Below are 25,653 nucleotides of genomic sequence, written 5' to 3'. Positions count from 1 at the left end.
TCTGCAACACTGTCAATACGTCTAGAAAGAGTCAAAGCATGCACAAGACCAACAACCACTCCATGTTTGCTATGCTTCCAGCTTCCAAGTCTTTTATTTTTTATTATTTATTTATTATTATTATTACTGGTAGCCATCCCTTTGTCCTTTTCAAACCAAGCCAAAGAAGACCAAAGAAACAGACTGCGATGCCCCCTTGATCAAGTTTCATTTTCTTTCTAACCACCTCCATAAATAACGCCACACTTTCTCTCACTTTCTCGTCGAACTTTCTACTTTCTAGTCATCTCTTAGTTTCTGCTTTTCTTTTTCTTGCTAACCAAACAGAAAATAAGCTGCAGAGGAAAAAAAGAGAGAGAGAGAGAGAGATTAGAAATGGCGTGCTTTGTGCCTTTCAACAGTAAAAATTTGGACATAAGCATGTTTGTGTTCAGGCCAACAATTGTGTTCGTCGATGACCTTCTTAATGCTCTCAAGCAATTCTCTGTGTGCACTGAGTCTCTTGGTTGTGTTCAAAGTTCCATCTTGCAGAGCATCCATGGAAATATGGTACGTACACATTTATATATCAGACGATATTGTTTACCCTATTTTATATTTAAAATACTTGTTTATATTCGTCGCGATAATTCGATCTTAATTAATCGGGTTGTTTTTTCTCCTTGATCATCAACAGTTCATATGGTTTGGAGCGTGGCTGAAGAGATCATGTGAAAACAAAGATTCATTGACTGCGAGCCTTGTAAGTCCATTTCTTGTTAATTACTCATATCTTGCTCTTATATATTCTCTCTCACCTCTCTTTTCTTTTTATTTTTTGTTTTTTGTTTAATCTCAAAACAGAAATTAAGCTCTTTTCCTTAAAGATTATAATAATTTTATATATACTTTCTCAGCTTGATGTAAATAGATGACGTGTCAAGCATTGAACCTGAGCATAAATTTTGAAGTAAATCCAATAGCCAATGATATATCAAATATTCAAACTTACAAATCCAATTGCTAGATATTTATAAATCCAATTGCTAAAAATTGTTATGCGAATTTTGACGCACCATCCTCGCTCTCGAACGGATCATGTATGGTGACTACATCTTACGCACAAAGAGCTCGTTTGAAACTGATTTTAAAATAGTTGAAAGTGTTTTATGTGAAAAAGTTTTTGAAACTAATATTTAGTAAAAATACAAGTAAATTCTGGAAAAACGCTTGAAGTGCTTCCTACAAGAAGCATTTGCAAGGAGTATTTTAAGTGCTTTTGAAACTCACTTTTTTTCTAGAAGCACTTCTAGTCATCTTAAAAGTATTTCCATACCAAGACTTTAGTATAGAAGTGCTTCTATCTCCACCTCACATTACCTATGCAATTAGTCTAACATACGCATGAAGAAAGAAATGCGCATGTAACACACTCAAAATGTACGTGTAGTGTTGGAAATCCAACGAATAAGAAAACCTCTTTACCCCTTTATATAATTTCGAAGATATCAGAATTTTGAAATTCAGTACCATTAATTGGAGGTTTAATGATCCCATGCAGCTCTCAATGTTAACGAATTTATCGAACATGGCTATCTTACTCGATCACTCCTTCTTCGACGCGTATGCTGGAGAATCAAGTGACGGTTCTTGTGCAGCAAAATTTCGCAGAGGTGACACAGTATCACTGAGCACAGCCCTCATCAACGGCGGTGACATAAACAACGTCTCTTACGCATGCTTAGCGTTGTTCAGGTCGGGTTTTCAAAGGATGCAAGGCGTGACAGCCGGTGTTTGTTTGAAATGCCAAACCGGGCCAAGAATTGCTTCTCTCTTCGTGTGGAAGTCTCTGCACTATTGTTACTCATGGATTCTAAATTCCGACCAAAGAAAAGCAATGCTGCCCTATCTCGAAAGCGTCTCGATTGAGATTAAGTACGACATTTTTCGAGTAGTCTATGTCAGCGGCGACAGTGATATCAACCTGCAGGTCTTATATCCTCCTCATCAGATGTTAGAACCAGCTGCATGCGAAAACAAAGAAGAAGGGCAGCTCATGCAAAGTACTTCCATAGTATAATCGTACGACTGAATTGAATTTATATATATATATATATTATGATGATGAGTGTATTATCTAGCCATCGATCATATCAATTTTTTTGTAAACCTACATATATTTATAAATAATATGGCCAAATCGGATAAATGATCCATGTGATCATATGCTATTCGGAAGATAGTTCTTGTGTTAAAAAAACTCAGATTTAAACTCCTGTGGTGTACTCCGTTAGCAAATTTAGTCCAAAAGTGATTTTTCCTTTAATTATCTGTTAATACATGGGTAAAATTTAGTCCAAAAGTGATTTTTCCGTTAACTATCTGTTAATACATGGGTAAAATTGTATTTTGACATGTGCACCTTCTTCTTCCTCGTCTTTATACTGTCCAATGTATAAGAACAAGATCCGTAATTTGTAGTTTCACAACACCCGCAAAACGCTTGATCCTCCAGAAATCCAAGACCTGACTTTGTCTTTTAGATCCAGTATTGAACGATCAGGTATTCCCATAGAATGGCAACAACCCAACAAAGAACAAGGAAGCCGCAGCTCTTCCTCCTCCTCCTCCTCCTCCTCAAAGCTAAATTTCAGTATAATCAACAAATAAAAATAAAATCCCCCACAATAAAAATGGTGGGTGAATTGAACTAAAAGGTATTTATTTTCTTTCTTTTTATATGATTTTGGTTTCCCTTTTCTCTTGTTTCCTCTTTTTGCAAAAATTTGGAACGAAAACAGAAAGGCAAATCCTCCTCCTCTTCTTCCTCCAAGAATCACACAAAACAATATCACAGGAGGAAATCAGACGGTTTAGGATGCACAAAATCTGACAATATTTACAGCCAAAATAATATCACCAACGGAAGTGCTTAAAAATTAAGCAGCAGCAACAACTCGAAAAAACTTTAACAGTAAAGAAACCCTAACCGATTCCAGAGTCTTCAAGAATGCATCCGGCGATTGATTGGAGCATATACCGGCGATTCAATCGGAGCAGCAGCAAGTCCACGAGTCCAAGCAGATTGAAAAACCATGAGAAATCCAAGAGATATGGAAGCCAACGGCAGCATAGAACAAGATGAAGAGGACAATACGACGGGGTATGAGCAAAGCAAAAGCAGATGAAGAAGAACCAGAAGTCTCTATGTAGAGAGAGAGAAAAGAGGAGAGAGAGATTGAAGAAATTAAATGCTGGGAAGAATGAGGATCAAAAGGAGGAAAAGGAGGAGTACGGGGAAGGTTCCCTTTCTGTCGGAATCGACTCGCATCTCAAGAAACGCATTTGCCTGTCTTTCACTTCTTCTTCTTCCTCCGCTTTTTCTGCCGCCACCACCGACGCCGCCTGCAACTGCATCAACACTTTCTTCTCTTTTGTATCATCTTTTATTTTGCCACCTTCAATTCATGTCAAAATACAATTTTACCCATGTATTAACAGATAGTTAACGGAAAAATCACTTTTAAACTAAATTTGCTAACAATGTACACCACAAGGGTTTAAATCTGAGTTTTTTTAGCACATGGCCTATCTTCCGAATACCTTACGACCACATGAATCATTTAAATAGATTTGGCCTAATATATAATATATAAATACACACGATTGTTACGAACCCTTTTCTCTTTAACTTGCATGGCAAGCAATACATATATTGACGCAGCTATGTCTTCTGGGAGAATAATATTTGGCTTCTTAATGCTCACTCTTAGGGTTAGCTCAAGTGGTGAGGGAAAGGCAGGGGCAATGAGTTAGGATTATGCATCATAAGTTCAGAGTTTGATTCATTCCAATGTAATAAAGAAAAATGTTCAGCTTCTTACATATAATTATGTGTCATCGATCACGCTAAAAGCAAAGTACAATTTTCTACACATTTGAAGAGTAGTTTGACATCAATGTGCAAACTGTTTATTAGGGACCCAATTAAAAGACCTCGCCTGCCAATTTAAGGATAATAAGAAGTTAGGTTTGGATCTGGCATGCATATTAGATATTTAAATCTGCATTTGATGCTCTTAGCTGGGATAGTCAAAATTACCAAGCCATTTCATGACTTTTCAATCATTTAAGGACCCTACTGGAAAATCTCTTGGAGAAATCATAACCAAACTAACAAATTGTCAAACTTTCCAAGGCAAATCACCTTTATTAGGTATCATATCCTTTGCTTTCTCTATCCATCTTCAGGAAGCTAATGCCTGCAATGAACTGCAAAGGCCCACAACGCATGACTATAAACCCAGAAATGAGAATTTCCCTTTCCTAATTTCCATCTTCAACGAGAACCACATCCAACATTAAGATAATAAGAATGATGGCTTGAAAACACTTTTGCTCATAAGTACAACTAGAAGTGCTTTTAAAATAAAAACGTTGAACGCTTTTTTACTAAAATATAAGTATTTCGTAGAAAAACACTTGAAAATGAAAGCATTTAGCAAGTATTTCTTTCAAATTCACTTATATGAGCCAAAAACATTTTAAAACTTTATGCTACACACATATATTTACAACTTTTGGCCGTCAGAAAGCTATTTTAGTATTTTTAAAAATAGTCTTAAACAAGTCATTAGTTTGCAAACCTTCAATGACTATAAATTAAAGCTAACCCAACCTTATCCTTGTGTCAAGAAAAAAGGGCTCGAATTAAAATTATATTAATGAAACAAGGTGCTTTACATATCAAAACAAAGCTATTCCCTTACAACTTTCAAATATTGGAGAAAGAAAAAGTGGCAAGTACTTAGGGGACCGAAATAAAATAAAGCTAAAAGGTCATTGAGCCTTTTGATTCAAATAGGATCAAAACAAACATAGTATTCTCTGCTACAAAAGGTCTAACACACTCCCTCTCTAGCTTGTTCTTTTTACTATTAAATCATTCATACCGCAATATGTGCAACTATTGATGCCTTTATTTTCTATGGTGGGTGCATGTTAGGTCTTTGCCCGGGTCTACAAGTCCTACAACCAAAAGTTTAAAAAGAGTGTTTGAATTATGTGACTAAAGGGCGTGCAATATGAAATTGACTACTACTGCTCGGGTCTTTTGCCTATAGAATATGAAATATGGCTTTCATTTTTCTTACCATTTCCAATTGTGAATTCTTTTTGGTTAACGACAGAGGTAAATGTCTAACAATGGCAAATTACAATAAAGCATAACGAGGTTTAAAAATCGTAGCAACATGAAACACTAAAACGCGTCGACAAGAGGAAGGTTATAGCGAATCGTCTTGCCTAAGCCTCCTCAAGGTTTTAATATGGAGTATCCTTTGCCTAAGCCTAAGCCTCATATGATTTGTCGGTAATTGAGTATCCTTTGCTATACGTACCCACCTAACATCAAGGTTCAGCCTTATCATAAATTTTTATAGTTATAACCGTTTCATATTACTCCCTAGTAACCTTTCAATTACTTTCCTCATTCCCTCTTGTACAAACATAAACAAGTTAGTTAAAATAGTGTGTTAATTTGCTCATTGAATCTAAGTTCGAAAAATCTTCTTCCAACACTTTAAATTAAATTGGAATATCACTTGAACAAAAGAAAAATATCTTAACTAGGTAGAAACTAAGCTATATATGTAATCCAATAATCTTCATACTCTTGATCAGTCTCTTTGCGTAATTGTCATGAGCTTTTGAACTAATTCGAATACTCTCAGCTCAAGCATATTTACAGAGAGAAGAATTATGTTACAAACTGTTTAGCCAATTGGAGCTACAACCTTGACATGGGTCTTTATTTTCTTGAAGAATTTCCTGTTTGGATTTGTGATCTTTTGTTTGATGATATTTCGCGAGTTGGTAGGAACTGCCTAGTTTGTACTTCTCAAATAGTTTAGTGTTTATAGGGTATTCACCACAAGATTAACAAAAAAAAAAATGAAAATCAAATATTTTTATTGCTAGTAAAAATATCCAGTGTAAAAGTAAGAAAAATTTGAACGCAGGTTTAATGATATCGAAAAACAACTCTTTTAAAACTTCAGAAACCCAAAAAAGTTTTCAATAAGATAATGCTAGGAAGATCAAAATTTTAAATAAAATTTGCAAACCAAATGATATGTCACCAATAGAAAATAAGCACGTTAATCAACACTTAAGTAGTAATCTAATTATCAACAACTACATCATTTAGCTTACAAAATTTAATTTCAAATTGTGCTCCCTAGCATTACTCTTTGTTATGTCACAATCATAATAAGAATATCAAACGCATGATTGGTTTTGGAGTATGATATATGAGCAGTCTGCAGAAGAAAAAGGAGAAAACGAGGGGTGCCGACTTGTTCTCTGTTGACTCGGCATGTGGAGAATGTGGTCAGATAAGTAGGCTACAGATTAAGCCAATTTTTCAAACATTTTGTAAGTGCCAAGCTTTCATATTTCGTCCATGGATGCTTGCATTGGACCAGTTGACAAGGAAAACACACATGTGAGTAGGGTTACAAGTCCCAATCTGCTGATCGAGCACATTGCAAAGAGTAATGCCAAATTGCCAATAGAAACTGTGTGAAGAATGTCTTGGTTCAAATTATTTTCTTGATGAATTACAATCGTAGGTGTGGGACGCATGATTATAATATAAGGGATCCCTAATTACTTTGCCTCCTACGGCTTTGAGCACTACATTTTCATTCTTAGGTAATAATATAATATAAAATGTTATTCATATCGTATTTTTCATATCCTATTTCTATCATTTTTTTAATTGAGATAAGTAAATGACTTAAGAATCGAACATTAAAGTGCAAAGATAAAGACTAAATTGCTACTATAGGTCTCTTTTAAAATAAAATAATTGATAAAAAGTTACGGTTATTCATCATTTTTAAAGATTCATTAGTGTGTTAAGATTTGCATCTTTTGATACGTCAGGATAATATACGACATCAATATTGCAATACTATGTATTTTAACACGTCTAAATAACAACACGCATTGAGTTATTGATTTGAAATATGCGAAAAAAGAGTGTAAATATTTCTTCACATAGCAAATGACACAAAGATTAGGGTTTATGATAGGATTATAGAATTCTGAACCCAACAAACAACCACAATGAAATGACCCATCTGATGTGACTGACACTGTTCATTCACGTCCAAATTTAATAATGAGTCTTGCTTTGGTGCATGTGTTTACCAAAAGTATATTTGACACTTTGACTGCTGACCTCACCCCTCCCCCTAATATATTCTTCCATTCACATCAATTCAACTAATCGACAATTGCCACCTCCGCGATTTAAGTTTTAACAAACCATTTGGCATTTTCCCTTTTAGTCTGAGTTGAACTTTGTTCAGCCCTTTAGGCATTCATTGGCGGACTGAACGTTGTAAGTTATGATCAATTAAAATGAATTTGAATTCAACATTTTATTAGTTGTATTCAAATTTGAGATGAACTTAATTAGACATGATGCATTATAAATTCATTTTAAAAAGTGAGCAAATGGTTAGTTAAACAATTATGCAGCTATTAACCACTTCCACTATATTATCCCATGATTAAGGGAATTAATTTGATTTCTGCTTCATCAAGCATTCCAAACAAATTATCTAATTGGTTTTCTTAAAAAAATTCTTATGAAATGACAGAAATATTTAAAAATAGGAGGACAAATAATAATTAAGGATTGAAAAAACTGTGGCAGACAGTCTTACATTTCCGCAGATTATCTTTTGCTAAATACACACATAATCTGAGGGAAGGTAGAAGAAGAAGAAGGTAAGACTGAACATCCAATTATGTGGTACATTTCTGGCCATGCTATCATCGTCCATGTCCAAATATAAGCCCGTAATCATTCAGTGTATAAAAAAAAATTGAACACAAATATGTATTTGTGATTATTAACATTTTTTTGTAAAAACTCTCAATTACAATAATTAGCTAAGATGGAGCTAATTAAATATGAGGTCTCTGTGCCACATCATTTTCCTCACGAATATCGACAATGATATGCTATATGACTCACTTGTTTCTTGTTCTTGCTTTAATTATGCAATAATTTTATGATTATTTGTCGAATCTTTGATCCAGCTACGTGATGAAAAATATAGATAGATGGATATATCTTCATCTATACGTTTGAATCATCTTATATTTGCGGTTAGGTTCAACGTCACACTTTAATTTGAGATAGAATGGAGAAATATGAATAAAATAAAATTAAAAAATAAAAATTAACAATCTGATATAAAAAAAAAATGCGTGGATAGCAACAGAAATCATTTGTTACATAATCATCCAAGATTAGGGCCCACAAATTAGGTGATTAGATTAGATAGATTGACAAGTAATTATTTTTTCACCGCCATTTTCTTCAAGCAAAATGGTATTTCTATTTATAGTAAATTTTTGTGATTGATTGAGTATTGACCCACAAGCTTTCTTCAATTTATAGGGTGGGCAACTCGGTATTGGGCCAAAACTGAAATCAAACCAATCTAGTTAGTTGGGGTAAAATTGTAAATCGAAGCCAACCAAGCTGGGTCTTAAACTGATCGGGTCGATTAACTGACAATGGCAGGTTGGTTTGGATCGGTTCTCGGTTGTGTGAAGGCGAAAATACATAACATATGCCTTTCCTTAAAGCTATAAAACGTAGCATTAATATGAGCGATTGCTCAAAGGAAAGCTCAAATGAAGCTACCCAAGGAGAGTACCAAAGCAGTAGTTGCTGCTTTCTCCAAATGATGCCCTCTTTTCTTCTCCAAAAAGACTTTTAAACTAATCAAGTTTTGTTTTCATGTGATGAAACCACACTAACTCGTAAATAACTAACCATTTATATTACTACACATATTAATTATGATTAAAAAAATAAAATAAAATATATGCCAGTCAATTCGATTAACCACATTCTAAGAATTTGGGAAGCCAATTACCAAACTATTAAGGTCGGTCTTGTTCGATTTAACAACAAAAAATTAATAAAAATTAATAAAAAAAACTAAACAAGCCACCCGTTCTGTTTGGGCGGTTCAGTCGGTTTTTTTTTTTCAAATGCCCATCCCTAGTTTATATGTAGAGCAAACTGAAATTCCACTTTTCATCATTGTCACTGTTCAAAAAAACTCTGCCTTTAATCATTTGATTCATTTTCAAAAATAGAAAAATTAATTAGTTAATAAAATTATAATACAAAGGAAAATAATAATAATTGGGTCTATGAGAAGATCGGCAATTCCAGGTGGAAGAGAAATTTTTTATTGTGACAGAAATACAAGTGATACATCATATATTTTTATCTAAGTGGTGAAAAATTATATTTTTTAAGTTATTAAAATTTTAGCACATATATCTCACCATTTGTATAATAACATGTAATATATCATCCCGTGTAACAATATGTTCCGATGGAAAACCCGCCAACTATAATTTAAAGGGTAGAGAGGTCCGCCTGCAGATTTTTGGCACGTCATGTGGTCCCCGGTGATTGTGGGGTCAATTAATGACGTGTCAGGATCAGAAAGAAGTACAGCACGGCCTTGTGCTGCAGAGGAGCACAGCTAAACAAAACAAAATCGTGCGATCTTATAACTAGGAACAGTGAAAACACGCCTGTCTCTGAGACTCTGTCTGCCTACCAAAAACATACGGACAGTCAAAATACAGAGAGAGAGAGATGTATTTTCCCCAATTTAAAGGTCCCTTCCTTCTTTCTGGTTCCTCCTCAGAATGATATTGTAGAGAGCAAAGAAGGTTCTTTTAGAGAGAGAAAGTTAGAGAGAGAGAGAGAGAGTTAGAGAGAGATCTAATGGAGTACGAGAGGATACACAAAGTTCAGGTAAATTTAACAAAAACCCATGTTTTCAACTTTTTAATTTTCTTTTGGAGATGAATGGAGCTTTTTCTCTTTGGTTATGGACTTTTTCTGAATGATTTTTTACTTTGTGGGGTTGTTTCTGAAATGGGGTGGTGGGAAAAAATGAGAAAATGCACTGAATAAATCATGAATTTTGTTGAAACTGGGTTTGCTGTAATACTTATGTGCTCAATCAAATTTGGATTCCCATTTGCTACTTCATTGTAATATTTAATTATTAACCCTGTTTAAAATTAAGGCTTGCTTAATTATGAGTTTCAAGTCACAGTGGAGTGATGTGAAATTATGGCTTTATATTTCTGTAATAATTGTTAATTTTCCTCTGTTTTTTAATTTTAAAAATAAAATGAAACTCAAAATAATGCTATTTGGTTCGAATTTGAGATGATTTAGAATGATTGAAGAAATTTTATTAATTGGATTTGTTTAATCAGTTTATTTTGTTCACAAAGATCACAGCTTTTAGCATCTTTTTTATTAGTGGAATGAAGGGTAATAATTTTTACTGTTTCTTTTTTGTTTTCCTTTTCAGACTGGTATAATTTCTCCCAGTAAATTGAGGATGAAGCTAATAGGGCCTCACCACCACAAAAAGAAGGATGGATCAAACAGCAACTCCTCAAGAACTTCGCCCTCGAAGCTTGATGATTCCGAATTCGTGAAGAATAGCTTGTTAGACCCCATGAATGGAGATGAGGAAGGTTTGTCTCTCTTCTTTTGATTTGAAAATTTGTAACACGAGCGTCGATTAATCCCAGCTTAGCTCTCAAATGGCTTTTACGTGCATTGCGGAAATGCTAAACTGTTTACTGATTGAGTCTTGTGCTGTCCAGTTACATCTTCCAGTTTGGAAGTTGTGTCTATGAATTTGTTGAGGGAAGCGGCATTGGACGTTGGACAAAGCGATCAAGCTTCTTGCCAACCAAAGGAGTCGTTGCCACGAGAAAATAGTGATGCCGGTCGTGTTAAATTGCAGCATTATGCAAAGGGTGAGAGTGGTAATTCAAGCGCAATTCACCCCGTGAGAATGATGGATGATGAAAATCTTGATTACGATAGTAATGCTAGTTCATCCAGTTTTGAGTTTCATAAAGGGGAGAAGTCGGTACATAAGCACCTTTCGAGAACACTTTCAAGAACTATGCCATCTAAGTGGAACGACGCTGAGAAATGGATAATGAGTAAGCAAATTGTTCAAGCTAATTTTCCCAGAAAGAGTGGTTTACAAAACCAAACAATTCGTTTGCCGGTGACAAATATGGTGAGGGTGGTTCCGGAGTCTGCTAATTATGATTATAAGCCAAATGGCAGAGGAGCAGACACAAAGCGGGTTGATTTCTGTCAGCCTTCATCGCAGATTGGATTTGATAAATTCTCTTTTGTTCCGTCGGAGTCTCAATTGAGTTCAGGTCAAGCTTCTGACAGGAATGCTCTGTTCGATGAATCCACACAAAGTAAAGATTTAATGGAAGTAGGTCATGGGAATGCACCGTGTTCTAAAAGTACTGCTGAAAATACTGCAGGTATGCTTTCATTGGCTTTAAGAACTTCATGCGGTACTTTGTTTTGTAGGTGTTGTATTTCTTTTCGATGAAAATTTACAATACCTATATCAAGTGCCATGAGATTCGTTGTTGCATTGCTTATAGCTTCCTTGTTCGTAGACTTCAAAGTGTATAGCAGAGGCAGGGGAATTTGACATTTTGCATTTGGTTTATGCAGGCACTGCTGCCATAAGAGCAGTCTCAATGAGAGACATGGGAACAGAAATGACACCTATCCCAAGTCAAGAGCCTTCAAGGACTGCCACTCCTGAAGGGGCAACAACCCCACTCCGCAGCCCAATCTCTTCAATGCCGTCAACCCCCCGAGGAGGTGCACCGGCTCCCACACCTACCACTGATGGGGAATCACAGCCAAACAACAAGAAGCAATTGTCGGAAGAAGAATTAAAGCTCAAGACAAGAAGGGAGATTGTAGAACTTGGTGTTCAGCTTGGTAAGATGAACATTGCCGCTTGGGCAAGTAAAGATGAGCAGGAGAAAAATCTTTCTGCTGATAAAACTGATGCAGCAGAACTTCAGCGGATAGAATATGAAAAACGTGCAGCTGCCTGGGAGGAAGCTGAAAAATGTAGACATACAGCAAGGTTTCTTCTTCAACCCAATAACCCCCATACTTTTAGAACTTCAATTGGATCACCTTTTTTCGTTGCTTCTTATAGAGTACTGTTATGCTTTTGTAGTAGAAACCATTTAGATATATTCTGCCATCCTAACATGACTAGAGATCGCTAACATTTCTCAGATACAAGCGCGATGAAATCCAAATCCAAGCATGGGAAAGTCAGCAGAAGGCAAAACTCGAAGCAGAGATGCGGAGAATAGAGGTATTTAAGTTCTTTTGATTTTGCATCATTAGTCAGCAGAACTGTTCTATTTTCGAGTCTGAAACCTTGGTCGATATTTCTGGTGTATTGTATTGAACTGGTTCAGTGAGCTCCATTAATTAACTTTATACCCGGCGATTGGGAAAGTATTATAATTTATGCTTTTCTTGACTCTCAACAAGTTGTGTTTCGTATTCACCAATGATATGTTTTTGGTAGGGAGGATAACTCCTCATTTGTCATAACTAATTCCGGAGTACTTCTTTTCAGGCTCAAGTTGAACAAATGAGAGCGCAAGCTCAATCCAAGATAGTGAAGAAGATAACACTAGCAAAGCAAAGATCCGAAGAGAAACGGGCAGCAGCTGAAGCCAGAAAGAATCAAAATGCAGAGAAAGCTGCAGCTCAAGCTGAATACATCCGCCAGACTGGACGAATGCCATCATACAATTGTTGCGGTTGGTTGTGATAAACCAGAAACAAAATATAGAAGAAAAGTTTCATACACCGCTTGTGTTGTACGTGGTACACATTAATATGATTGAAGGAGTTTGTGTAACATACAAACTTTGTATCTAAAGAACAACCAGTGTTTTTGAACATCTATGTTCCGTCGTTGTTTGCCCTATCTCCCCAAACTTTCTGAGATTTGAGGAAAACAAGAGAACAAATAGGAAATGTTGAGACTCTTGAGAGAAGAAAAATCTAAAGCAATTTTATACTAGTTAAGGCTTATTTTAGCTTATATACGTAGAAGGTGGAAATTCTCTCTTTCAAACTCTAACGGTGCCCATCAAAGGGTGTGAGTGGCCTGTCGACGAACAATATTGAGTCCTCAACTGGCTTCTCACACCCACACAACTAGGATGCGCATAGGAGACTACCTCAAATTGAAAGTTGGTGTACCTTAAATTAAGCCCACCACCATCAAACTCTTAAAAACTTATTTCAGCCCAGAACGGAGCATTGTAGAAAGTCCTAGGCTCCTAGCCCTAAGAAGGGTTCCTGGATATAGGTGTCCCTAGTCCCATTTGAAATTCATGGGACATCTTCCAATTCCCAACCCAACTTTTGATGAGATAAGTATTCCTACCTCACATGACAAAAAGCTTATACCTTTGCGTATTGTTTAATGAAACCCCACATGCTCGTGCACACCCCTAGAGTTGGAGGGCTCTTTTATATTTGGCACCCCCAATGCCCTAGGCCAGGCCACTTAACCTGGACACCTCTAGGCATGCTTCAAACATGGCTTAACATACATTTTTCAGCATCCACTTTTTGGAACTTGTCTTTCTGATAAACTAAATAACAAATCCCTCCATAATCTTACTTTTCTGAGTTGCTTATGTCTACAGGAGCAATCCTTGCAAGCAAAAGAAATATTTATTTGTGTCACTCGTGATATGTTTACTTACATGAGATATAATCATTCTAATTCTTTACTTTTCTGCATTTAACAAAACTAGGTATTAAGATTATTTTGATTTTTAACTTCTCACGTGTTAATAAAAGCATATGAATAACTTTTTGAAAACGTGTCAGCAAATTATGACACCTACACAGCCGTTAGCACACGACCTCTAACCCGACATGCTGCATAAATGATTGTACTCATGCTAGCGCAACGCTCACATGATGTTACCATCACACTATGACACAACATTTGGAAGAAATTAAAAAGAAAAAAGAAGTCCAATAATTAAACGTGGAGATCATGTACAAATTTTCTCCTCCAAAGATTTTTGGACTGAGCTTCAATTCAGGCAGACAATAAAAGGGTTGATGTTCATCGTGTCTGTTTAAACAAAGATGGGAGACTTTGATCTAGTGATGGTGTGGATGACAGAGCGTGGGGTCATGCACAAAAGTGAGCATGCAAATTACAATGCAAGTTCAAGAAAAAAGTCACTGCCCTATAATTGTATGCCAACCGGATCTGAATTGTCTATCCTTCCCATCTTATACCATTCTCATCCTTTCTTATTTTTGTAGTTATGGTTAAGTCAGATCAACATTTTATATTCTCATTGTTTTTTATCTTATTATTTCTATAAAAAAAATCAATATAAAATATTAACCGTGATCACAGAAATAGAAAATGATGAGAAGGGTATGAGATGGGGAAGGAAGACAACCTAGGTCCATGCCAACCGACCCTTTAAAGGGGCAGGGTCCTATTATTGTTGTGGAGGGTGCCCTACCTTTGTCACCTTTCCATCCATCAAAATGTCCCATCTTTGTAGGTAACCCCACAACATGCATAACCCAAACTTTTACTCATCTGCCATCGGGTCCACTAGTGACTTTTGTGGTTTAATATCTCTTTGTTCTTTGACCTACTGTACATGCATTTATTTAATAAATTTATTATTTAATACGTACATGAATGTACCGTAATCAAGTCATTTTCTTTGATTGTCTTTTGAATCAAAATGCTCTGCTCATTTGTTCGACCCTTTATTTGACACAGGAAATATACATGATTGACAATTTATTTAACCTTTTTTTGTATAAATATGAATGTTCGACCCTTTATCCGACTTCAAGTGCATGGGTTTTTTAAAGGTTTAAATGTTAAAATGGTTTATGTGGTTTAGTCATCGGATCAATTTAGTTCTTGTGTTTTTAATTTGGTCAATTTGATCTTTGTGTTTATCTATGTTAGTCAATTAAGGACATTTCCACCTAATTTTTGTAATTTTTTTTTATAAACTTATTTATAAAATAATTTTTTTTATAAATTATTACAAACTTATTTATAAAATTATTTATTTGATTTAAAGTATTCAAAAATGAATAAAATTAAAAATTAAAAGAAAAATTATTCTCCTCCCAACTCCTTGACCTCCTCTCTTTTCTACGTCACAACCTTAATCATTTTTCAGATTATAAGTTTTATTTCTTATATGTGTTATTTCTTATTGATTTTTATTTTTCTGTAAAAATAAAGGGTAATTATATCTCATAGAATTTTTTTTGTGAATTTTTTAAAAGAGATTGAATGAAATGTTCTTAATTGGCTAATATAGACAAACATGGGAACTAAATTGACCATATGACTATAATAAAAAGACCATTTTGACATTGAAGCGTTTAAAAAAAAATGAAAAAAAAAAGAAGAAGTTAGAATTGTAGAGTTTGGTAAAGTTCGAGTAAAAAAAAGAAGCTTGTAACTCATCATTCGAGTGGTTGGGGAATTGGAGATTACTCACCAACCCAATTTATAAAATTTCAATTAAAAGAAAAACTGAAAAAAAAAAAATAGTGTTTAATTTTGAGAACATGCATGCCGACACAGCATGGGGCCCTCAAATAATTGTGAAAGAAGGTTGATAAACATTCAGTAGGAGCCTCGGAACTGCAGTAGGGACCTCCGCCCCCAGAGGCACGCGTCAATGGCCCTTCGCAGTGGACAAGCCGCGAGAGTGGCTAGAATTAAAATTTCCACCGAGCGGCTAATAGAATCCTTTGCAAACGATTTAAATACGCGAGAAAATTAGGTAGATGTGGGTATATATCTACATTACCTCAAATATTCTGCTTTTAAATGCACAAGCGAATCACGCGTAGATATGAAACATGAGAGAATTAGGTGTTTTCATATGCATGTAAAGCATTCACTCCTGCAGCCGAAGTCCAGAGTTCAGTTCGCCCTCCGTCCTCTGTCAATATCGCTTAGAGAAAGCCATGCAGACACGAACTTACAGTTCATATGCAATGAGAGAGATTAATTGAGTAAATGAGGGGCTTCGCCTTCCCCACAATTTGTAAACTACACCAGAAACATACTGTAATAAACCTTTTTAAGGCTATTTTCACAAACATTAATCTCCTAATACAGCGTTGTACGTATTTCGATAGAAGGAAATAACGAAAAAAAATACGTATCATTTAATTACAGTATTGGCTTATATATATAAACTAGGCTTTAAAGCTAAAGTATTAGGCTGCCCTTCCAACTCTTTAAAAGGGTTGGAGGGGTTGCAAATAATATTACAGAAGAGAGAATGGTATCTTAACCGGTTAAGTTGTTCAATACTCGAGTGACCCCACGGACGTTATCCCGCTGCTCAAGTTTCTTGAGTCCTGCCGGCTTCCATAGTCGTCGCAACTATTGTTTGGGAGCCTCTGATTTGGGACTGACTTTAGAAGTTCTAGGCCTCGTTTTCCCATTTGCTGCACTTCCTGTGGTGAGAGTATTTTGATACACCACACGCTATTTACAAACTCCCTGGTATCAGCATAAGAACAATGAATCAAGAGTCAGTTAATCAATAACCGAATTCAGACGTAACTAATTCAAAGGTGCACCGGAAAGTTTACTGTCAAGTGGTCAACATTTCAATAGTGCCTAAATAGATGCAAGTTATTCGCTACAAAATTGGAAGCCTAGTCCACATGGAAATTAAGTTGTTCTTACTTAGAACAGTTGGCAATGATAAAAATACTAAACAAGTTTTCTCAACAACGCCTCGTCTTAACTCTTCACAACTTACAGCTAGAGGAACTTTTTAAGTCTCCGAAAGTTCAGACTCAGGTGGACTCATGAATTTTTTTATCCTACAATTCATAGCTAGGAGCCTAGGAGTATTTGCCCGAGTATGCAACCAAAACAAAATTATAGAAGGAACTCACGGCCAGGGGTCATCCCCGAGGAGAAGAACATCATTCTCTCGGTCAACAAATACAAGCTGCCAGCCTGATCTCACAGGGTCGTCCAATTCACCTTCAAGGCCAAACATACGAGCAAGCTCGTTACGTAGCTCCTGATAGCTGCTGAACTTGGTAATGTCCAGTGACCTTCCAAAGGACCCTGACTTATAAACCTGCAAATAATTATGGTTTTGATTAAAAGACGAGAACATATTAAGGCAACTATAATATCACATGTGGTCTAGTTGAAAATTATTGAACTTTACAAAATAATTTATAAGCCTTAAAGAGGCCACTGCAACTTACCTTAACAAAATTTCTTTTTAGTGGGTCTCCATGGTCCGCATTTTCTGGAGACTGCAGGAACCCTGATTCATCAATACAACTAGAAGGTGTAACTGCTGTTTGAAGTGAAAAATCTGTGCCTCCAGTGCTCATGTAATTAGAAGAAGGAAAATGCAAGGTCATAGTATCACAATTGCTGCCAACTCCTCTAAGGTTTGACATCCCACTCTGCATTATAAGAGGTGAGGACTCTATATTGACACCGAATAAAAGATGGCTTTGAGGATCGGTACCACCTTCTTGGTCTAGTGAGCACTCTCTCCCTGGAAAGGGTGGCAATGAAATAGAATTCTGAGACAGTGTAATGTGGGGAGGTCCCAACTGTTCCGCTCGAGGCAGAATACATTGAGAAACTCCAGAGGAAAGAGGGTCAATTGCTGCTCGCTTTGATGGCCAGCCATCAGAAGATATTAATTGATTCGTTCTAGGCAGGTTGAGCAGGTGGGATGATTCATCCTGTGGAAATGAACCCATGAGACTGTGCAAGGGAGATAAAATGGTGCTGGTTGTAGGGTTCCCATTAGAATCAGAAAAACTCCGTTGCTGGCATAGCGATGTGACGACTTGCAAAGATGGTGACTGGGATTGAGAGGCGGAAGCAAACTGAGTCATGGAAGAGACAGCACTTGGAATCTGCTGATGATCAACTAATTGCTGCTGCTGCTGGTTACTGAAAGAATTCTGATGCTGCAATTGCTGCTGAAGAAGGTGAGACTGAGTTTGCGCCTGAGGCTGAGACTGGCGATGGTGCTCTTGAACACCTTGGAGAAAGGGTTGTTGAGATTGAGACACTTGCACCATCTGAGGCTGCATCAAGGCAGCAGACCTATTAGGGAGGCTTTGGGGCTGCTGGAACTGTAGATGGGATGTAGGTAGCGGTCTGGAAGGATCTACTGCCCTCATCTCTTGAAGTGCAGCAGCAGCCATAGCTTGGTACATGTCTGGTTGCAAGCCAATCATAGAAGCATCAAGTCTTGGCTGCATCCATGGTGTGATCCCCATGCCAGAAAAGCTCAGCGATTGCATTCCACGGTCTCCATTATTTCCTTGAAGCCACATAAGTTGAGAATTCATGCCAAGGTCGTCATCCCTCATACCTGACAGAACAAAGATTTTCTTGCTGTCTCAATGCTAGAAGATGCAAACTCAGGAGTTGATACTAGCTATATGTAGCAGTAAATGAGCATACCACTGAAAGAAGGTAGTCCAGGTGGCCACGGCCGCTTAAGCCTGAGGGGGAACGTAGATGGATACATAGGAAATGTTGTTAATGGTTCAACCTCCCACAGTGAGACTCTTGGCTGTCTCTCCCCAGCCGTGGATTCATCCCAACCCACCTGAATTAAATTAAAATTTTCCCATCAATGTTCCAGCAATGTAAAACAATATTCTGAATGAACTTAACAAAAAAAAAAAAAAAAATCAGATCATGATATTCAATACGTATCTACATATTAAGAATTATAGAACAAACCTTGACTGAGCGCCAATGTGAATTAGGCCACCGAGCTGGATCTAGGTCACTTATGCCAGTTATTGTTCCCATGTGGCTGATAATGTATAATTGTCAGATATCAACCCATAAAGTTTGTAACTTCAAGAATAAAATAATATAAAGGAGGCTAGCAGTCTTCAATTTACCGAAGGCCCTCATAATTCTTTTGTATTATTCTAGTTTATAAATCACCAACAACATACCCAACCCATAAATTTTTTTATGTTATTTTCAGTACGAGATTACAAGCATCCAAGACTTGTTGAAAAAAAATCGTTTTGGTTATAACATCTCAAGGAAATATAAGTGTAGAACCTACCGGCGGACGCTTGATTCTTCTGTTTCAAACAGCATCCGAAAACGCATGCCAACAGAAATGCATGTATGATAGACCGCTTTAATGTACGTGGCCAGAGGAATGACAAACTCAGATGGGCTCGCCCTGCACGAAAGGTGTTGAAGTTTCAAAGTAATAAACCTAAAAAAATTTGGTATCATCAGACTATATAGACTCATACCTTGGATTATAAAATATGGTGAAACGACTATTTGTTGCAGCTGCATGAGCTGCAGCAGCAAGAAGTCCCAAGTGCATGCTATCGCTTGATAAAACTGATGAAGGCATCACAGTTTGTGGTCGGTTAGCTCTCCGGATACCAAGGAGTAGTTGATTCTTTTCATTCCTGCAAGCAGGTGAAAATAGTATGAGCATTGCAAAATAACACATTATTTATTTGACCAAAACAAAACAACACAGCAGAGAACGGGTGAACAGCCTACCAGATGAAAAGGACCGAGTCTCCAGCAACAAGTCTTTTTGCACTTACAAACACACTCCAACCCGTTGTAAGGAGGTGCCTTTTGGGCTGGCCTGAAATAGAAAAAAAAAAATCAACAAACATGTCAATATTCATTTTATAGAATGAAAGGCTTTGTAACATGATATTCTCACTATTCAAGTCGGGAAACTAAAAGAAGTCACAACGGCTGGAAAGCATCAACAAGTGTTTAAGTTTGTACTCGTCTAAAGTCCTGTCTACTTCTCTCCTTCAAGATATGAAGAGAGGTTTAAAATATTTCTTCATTTTTCACGAAAATTGTCCTTAGAAACCTCACCTCGAAAAATGTGTCTAAACTTCCATTCGTTATCATGTAGATCCCTTGCAATTAACTCTTGGGCAGGTGGTTGTTGGGAAAAATCCTGCCAACAAAAACGATATAAAAAAACAAGGGAAAATCCTATAATTTGCAGACAGGAACATTAAACGTCATTTTTTTCACAGACCAAGTGCCAGAACTATTGCACAAACACTAGAAATGCTCAAAAGTGATGGTCGTACTGCATATAGTTAGAGAATTTACCAATGGAGGAAACACTTTTTCAGCTGCCCGGCGAGGGACAGAGAAACCACCATGAGTACTTGTGTCACTGGCTGTCAAGGTTTTACAAAAATAATTTGTAGGCTGTTTGTTTGGGCTGCCCAACCCTGCTGGAAGGTAGCCATCTTTTTGCTCTTGCTGCAGATGAAGGTTAACATGTGAGAAAGCGACCAATGGTTCCAAAAGCCAATCAAGGTAAAGTGGCATACCGGATTTAGAGGTTGCAAGGTCATCTGTGCATACACTTCATCTGTCTCAACATCTGCCTGAAGTTAACAACATCGAACCTTTAGAAACCATTATATAGGAATATTAAGAACTAGAACTCCCAAACCAAACAAGCCTTACATGCATTGTCACATTGTGGAGTTGACAGATGAGCTGCGGTGGCAAGCTTGGATAGTTAGGAATATGGGCGTCCGCTGCCTTGTTGGTTGATGCCGCAACCTACATTATGAAGCATTTCAGTTTGCATATGCGGAAAATGAGCAAAAAAGTAGAACATTTACAGAAGATTCGTCACCCAGAATACCACATTTCTTGCCCAAAAAGTAGGCAAAATTAAACTTATCCTTTCGCTAACATAAATTGACGAATAAAAACGACATGCCACTAAATTTGCAAAGCAGAACCGACAAATTATTTATACAAACCTGTTCGCTGTGACCTTGAGGAAAATAAACCACACGGCTTCCAACAGCGGGCAAAGAAACAAGAGGACCGGCACAAGCATGCCAAAGTTCAGAATTCAAAACTCGTTTCTCCCCTGCAAAACGGAGTCCATGAAAACGAATACCAATTAAAGCCAACACTTGGATTCAGAATTCGATTAAATCTACCAATTAAAGAATACCAAAAAAAAAAAAAAACTAAAATGTCACCTCTGAGATTCTTATTATAAACGGAAACAGTTTTCCATCAGTATATGGACTTCTGGAAATTATGGTAAACTTCCAAATCTCAGACTAATTTTTTTAAGTTTACGACGATTAAGACAAGAGGCAGAAACAAAATTAAGCCAGATTAAGACACTTGCAGCTGAGAAATGGAGGAGAGAGAGAGACGGTAGAAAACACAGAGAGAGAGACAGAGAGAGCTTAATACAATTGCTAACTTGGGTTATGAAGTTCTAAAATCTAATTTTTTTTTTCCCCCACAATTTCTGGGCAACCAAACAGAACTATCAACATCCCAAATCTAATTCCTACAACATGTTATAGCTAAAGCTCAGTTTAAAATCCTGAAAAGAAAAGGAAAAAGAAAAATACACACAAAAACAATTCTGCAAAGCAACATTAATTGACCATACCTTCCTGGGATTGAGGACTAAAACCAGCAGATGAGAGCCTCATTATTTGCAGAGATTCAAAAACTATAGAAGCCTCCAAGAATTTGACTCCACAAAAAGTTATTAAACCCAGTCACAATCACGACAACTTAACACCAAAATTCACCAAATTACAGGACAATCCTTTTCTTCCCCTCCTTTTTTTTTACTGCAAAATATCATATTTCACCAGCAAACACACATCCAAACCCCCCAAAGAAACAAACTTTCATGCAAAACTTTACCAGGAAATCACAAAAGCATGAAGCTTCACATTCATGCAAAAATAAATAGATGAACCCTCAATTCCCCAAGTCCTGAAACTTCAACCGAAACCGGTTTCGTTTAAAAAAACGATCAATTTCAGCTTCATTCGCACTTAGCCAGCCTCAACCAAACCCCCCAAAATGTCCAATCTGCAACTAAAGACTTCTTGTCACAATCTTCAACAAACCCACATCACCATTTGTGACTAACAGAGCTTCAAAGTCACAGATTGTACACTTCCAGTCCCCGATAGTCCAATCTAAAAAACCAGCAAAACTCAGAAGCCCCAGAACTGCTAACTGAATCCCCAGATCTCAGGTTCAGAACACCAAGTTGCTTGTGCCACCATGAAAGCAGGAAAGGACCAGATCTCAAACTGCAAGGAACCCAAGTGAAAGCAAGGTGCAATCAAACGGCCTGTGCATTATTCTAAGAGGAAACTCAAAGCTACGCGATGATCAACTCTGCAGAAAATAGGCTGACAGATGACAGAAACAGAGACGGTTGAGGAAGAATATATGCACAGATGGAGAATCCAAGAGTTGGGTTTGCTTCCAAACTTTCCAGTAATGGAAACACAAGGTTTGCTGCTGGGTGCGGTAAGCGGTGGTGGTGGTGGTGATTGTTCTAGTACACTACTAGTGCTTGCTGGCTTTGCCACTATTGCTTTACCTCTCTCTCTCTCTCTCTCTCTCTCTCTCTCTCTCTGCTTCAGTCAATCAAAGCACAACCGCCATTATTTTTTGCTGTCATTTTATACCAAGGGAACAAGTTATTAAAGAAAGACTTTAGGTACAGGATGAGAGAGAGAAAGTGTCAGATTTTCAGAGGAGAAGGTTTAGCTGATTTTCCTTTTTAATTAATTTGTTTTCTTTGCCTGCCTATTTTTGAGCCTTGAGTTATGAAATGAAAAAAATGGGCACAGTGGTGATGATTTTTGCAGAAATAACCTTGAAATTTTGAAAAGTTAAATTGTGGAATAAACTAGGTAGCAGGGTTGCAAGAAAATATGTTGCTTTTAAAATTACAAGTAGATGCCCAAATACACTGTATGTGTAAACATTTTATTTTATTTTATTTTATTTATTAAGGAGTGATTAGTTTCTAAAATTCCGAAGAAAAAAAATTATGAAATATGAGATAATGATGGGGCCATTTCTTCTAACATGGGCATATGTTTTTTATGTTTTTAAATAAGGTATGCTATATTACATGGCTGTGTGATTTGTGTAAAAATAGTAAAATTACGTTGCATGTAACTATTAAATTGTCCATTTTTTTATATTTTTGTTCAATTTTGGTGAAGAGATTAGAATGGTAATTTTCTGGTATTTTACTTGACAAACAGGTCTATAAGTTGGTAGTTTGGATAATCTTATATACTCTAATTTACAGAAGAAAAAAACTCTAAAGGGGTGTTTGTTTTCCTTCACTAAGGTTCACTAGACTGGGCTGGACTGGACTAAAGGTTAGTCCAGTCCCGTGTTTGTTCCCCATAGATCTTAGAGTTAATGAGATTAGCTCTCACTCATTCTGACTAAAACAAGGCCTAACCAGTCTTAGCTAAGCCGCTCCCCCCCCCCCCAAAAAAAAAAACCATGGGATTGCTAATCCCATCTCCAAACTTGTGCAGGACGATCGAAAGCAGCAAGTCTTGTGAACTGCAAATCTGCAAGAATGCTTCTAGGCAACTCCGTTTGCCAACCCATGTCCAGATTTGAAACCCAGCACCACCCACTGCCTAAATCTCAACACCCAAATTCAAAAACATATATGCAAAACAATAACAACAACAATCCCAACAGCGAAATTCTTCCTTATTCCCGAAAATTCCCATAAAATTTCCAAATTTTTTTCCTTTTCCCTAGAAAATTTCCGAAAGAATAGATAGAGAAGGGGGGGGGAGAGTAGCTTTGGGACAAAGAGAAATGGAGAGACAAAGAGGGAGGGGAGAGTAGCACGAGGACGATTTGCAAGAAGAATGATTTGAAGGATGTTGTGTTGCAGGAAAAAAGATGAAGAAAAGAAGTGATGGGGGACGAAACTAAAGAGGAAGAAAAGGAAATAACTCTCCAAAGTGAGAGGTGGAGTGTCTGCTTCAGAAATAAAAAAGAAAAAGCTTGATTTAGTAATAAAATATTATTAGATGTGTATTGTATAATATAATATTATAGTTTATTAATTATCCAGTTTTTTAGTCCGACACTGTACCAAACACATCACTAAGTCAATCCAACTTAGTCTAGTCTAAGCCAGTCTAACTTAGTCCCTGAAATTAGTTCAATCTGAAATAGTCTGATACAACAAACGTACCCTAAATTAGGTTTAAGGAGCAGTTACATTGCTTTTCTCAATTTTCCTGACTTGCGATCATAAATTTTTTTCTCCATTTCATGTCCTCACTCATGGAATATGAGAAATAGAAATGAGATGATGATGTATACCTCATTGCACGATAAATCACTCACTTGAAGTGAGATATAAAAACATGAAGACGTGTGACTAGTTAAACGTTAAAATTTCGTATATAACCGATTACATGGTAACAATTTTCGTGTGATGTGAGAAATAAAAAAATAATATATATATAATCCTTCAAATTTTCAAAAGATTAAAAAGAACAATGCATAACCAGTTAAATCCCTCATTTGATGTGAGAGATAGAAACATATAGATGTAAGACTAGTTACATGGCAAAATCTCTCACGTGAGTTGGGAGATAAAAAGACAAAAATGTACGACTAGTTGCATAATAAAATCTTTCGCATAATGTGAGAAATAGAAAAGAAAATTCTTATGTATAACTAATTACACGGTAAAATTTCTGATGTAAAATACGAAAGAGAGAAAGAAGACGATGTATAACCAGTTATGTACTAAAATTCCACCACCCATGGCAGTAAAAAACCAGTTTGAAATTTGGTATATAATGCATGGATTGATTAGATGGCACTATACATTTGTAGTATGGTGATGGAGTGATTGCTGGTAGCTATGGCTTGCAACTTGCAAGTATTTGCTGAGTCGATATCCTTTTCAAATTTTTGTGTCTGGAAATCAAGTATTCATAAATTCAAACCTTAAAGAGAGAGATATGACCTTTGATTTATGTGATGTGAGCTAATATAATAAACTAATAAGAATCATATAATTTAAAATAAGTAGCTTGAATCTTTAAATTGATTACCTCCGGACACAAAAATTCAGAGAAGATCTCAATTTAGTAATAGTTACTGCTCACTACTCAGTACTCACTCACTACACTGCTCATCCACTCAGTATTCTTGCACGGTCAAGATGGGCCAACACGGATTCCATCTACACATGAAATTATGAAAGTGCTATAATTAAATTCTGCCCATATTATCTCCACTGCTAAACTTCAAATTTGGCCGCAAAGTGAAATGCAATGATAGGCCTAGCTAGCATAAGAAATTCCAAGCATTTCATTGGTATAATCTGGCTTTAGATATTATTCTCTGAAAAAATTTGTTCATGTTGAAAAATAGTCGACATGACACGGCTGCAATTTAACTGACTCATTTATATGAGTTGCTTCTTAGCAGGGATCTTGTTACACTGTAGTAAAAATAGAACGATATGACTTATGCAATAATCATGCATTAACCGTATAGGACCATCATATTCTAAAAAAGTAAAAAACTGCTCGTATATATGCTATGGGATTTTAATCTGGAATTTTTAAGTTATATGCGATCCAACGTAAGATGGGTATTATGATAGAAGTCAAATCATGGGATGAAGCATTTGCCTGACCTACAATGTGACTCCAAAAATATTCATGGATTAGAGCCTTTTAAGAAAATCTAGGAGATCTTTAGGGAAAAAATAATAAAAATTAAGGAAGAATACGTCTCCAACAATAGTGGACTAGGTGGAGTGGCAGCTATG

At 36.5% G+C, this 25,653-nt stretch overlaps 3 protein-coding genes across 3 annotated transcripts; 2 read left to right on the top strand and 1 right to left on the bottom strand.

Annotated features, from left to right (window-relative positions):
- Positions 1-260: 260 nt before the first annotated feature.
- Positions 261-2,225, top strand: LOC137730106 (uncharacterized). The gene is made up of 3 exons (XM_068469170.1): positions 261-549; positions 677-742; positions 1,541-2,225. Exons 1-3 carry the CDS (start codon positions 376-378, stop codon positions 2,057-2,059), a joined length of 759 nt encoding a protein of 252 aa, XP_068325271.1. The 5' UTR covers positions 261-375; the 3' UTR covers positions 2,060-2,225.
- A 7,456-nt stretch (positions 2,226-9,681) lies between these two features.
- Positions 9,682-12,890, top strand: LOC137729472 (uncharacterized). Its single transcript, XM_068468433.1, has 6 exons — positions 9,682-9,844; positions 10,416-10,584; positions 10,717-11,406; positions 11,606-12,032; positions 12,191-12,272; positions 12,543-12,890. The coding sequence occupies exons 1-6, from the start codon at positions 9,815-9,817 to the stop codon at positions 12,738-12,740; spliced, it is 1,596 nt and encodes a 531-aa protein (XP_068324534.1). The 5' UTR covers positions 9,682-9,814; the 3' UTR covers positions 12,741-12,890.
- Positions 12,891-16,065: 3,175 nt separating this feature from the next.
- Positions 16,066-22,960, bottom strand: LOC137729123 (auxin response factor 6-like). The gene is made up of 14 exons (XM_068467959.1): positions 21,457-22,960; positions 20,801-20,913; positions 20,496-20,594; positions 20,357-20,413; positions 20,130-20,285; positions 19,884-19,968; positions 19,548-19,638; positions 19,286-19,450; positions 19,087-19,209; positions 18,747-18,822; positions 18,462-18,609; positions 17,234-18,369; positions 16,910-17,100; positions 16,066-16,505 (listed from the first exon to the last, which is right to left on the bottom strand). Exons 1-14 carry the CDS (start codon positions 21,497-21,499, stop codon positions 16,307-16,309), a joined length of 2,682 nt encoding a protein of 893 aa, XP_068324060.1. The 5' UTR covers positions 21,500-22,960; the 3' UTR covers positions 16,066-16,306.
- Positions 22,961-25,653: the final 2,693 nt, after the last annotated feature.

The sequence above is a fragment of the Pyrus communis genome, chromosome 3 (assembly GCF_963583255.1).
Source record: "Pyrus communis chromosome 3, drPyrComm1.1, whole genome shotgun sequence".
NCBI lineage: Eukaryota > Viridiplantae > Streptophyta > Magnoliopsida > Rosales > Rosaceae > Pyrus > Pyrus communis.
This window is presented reverse-complemented; position numbering and strand designations above follow the sequence as displayed.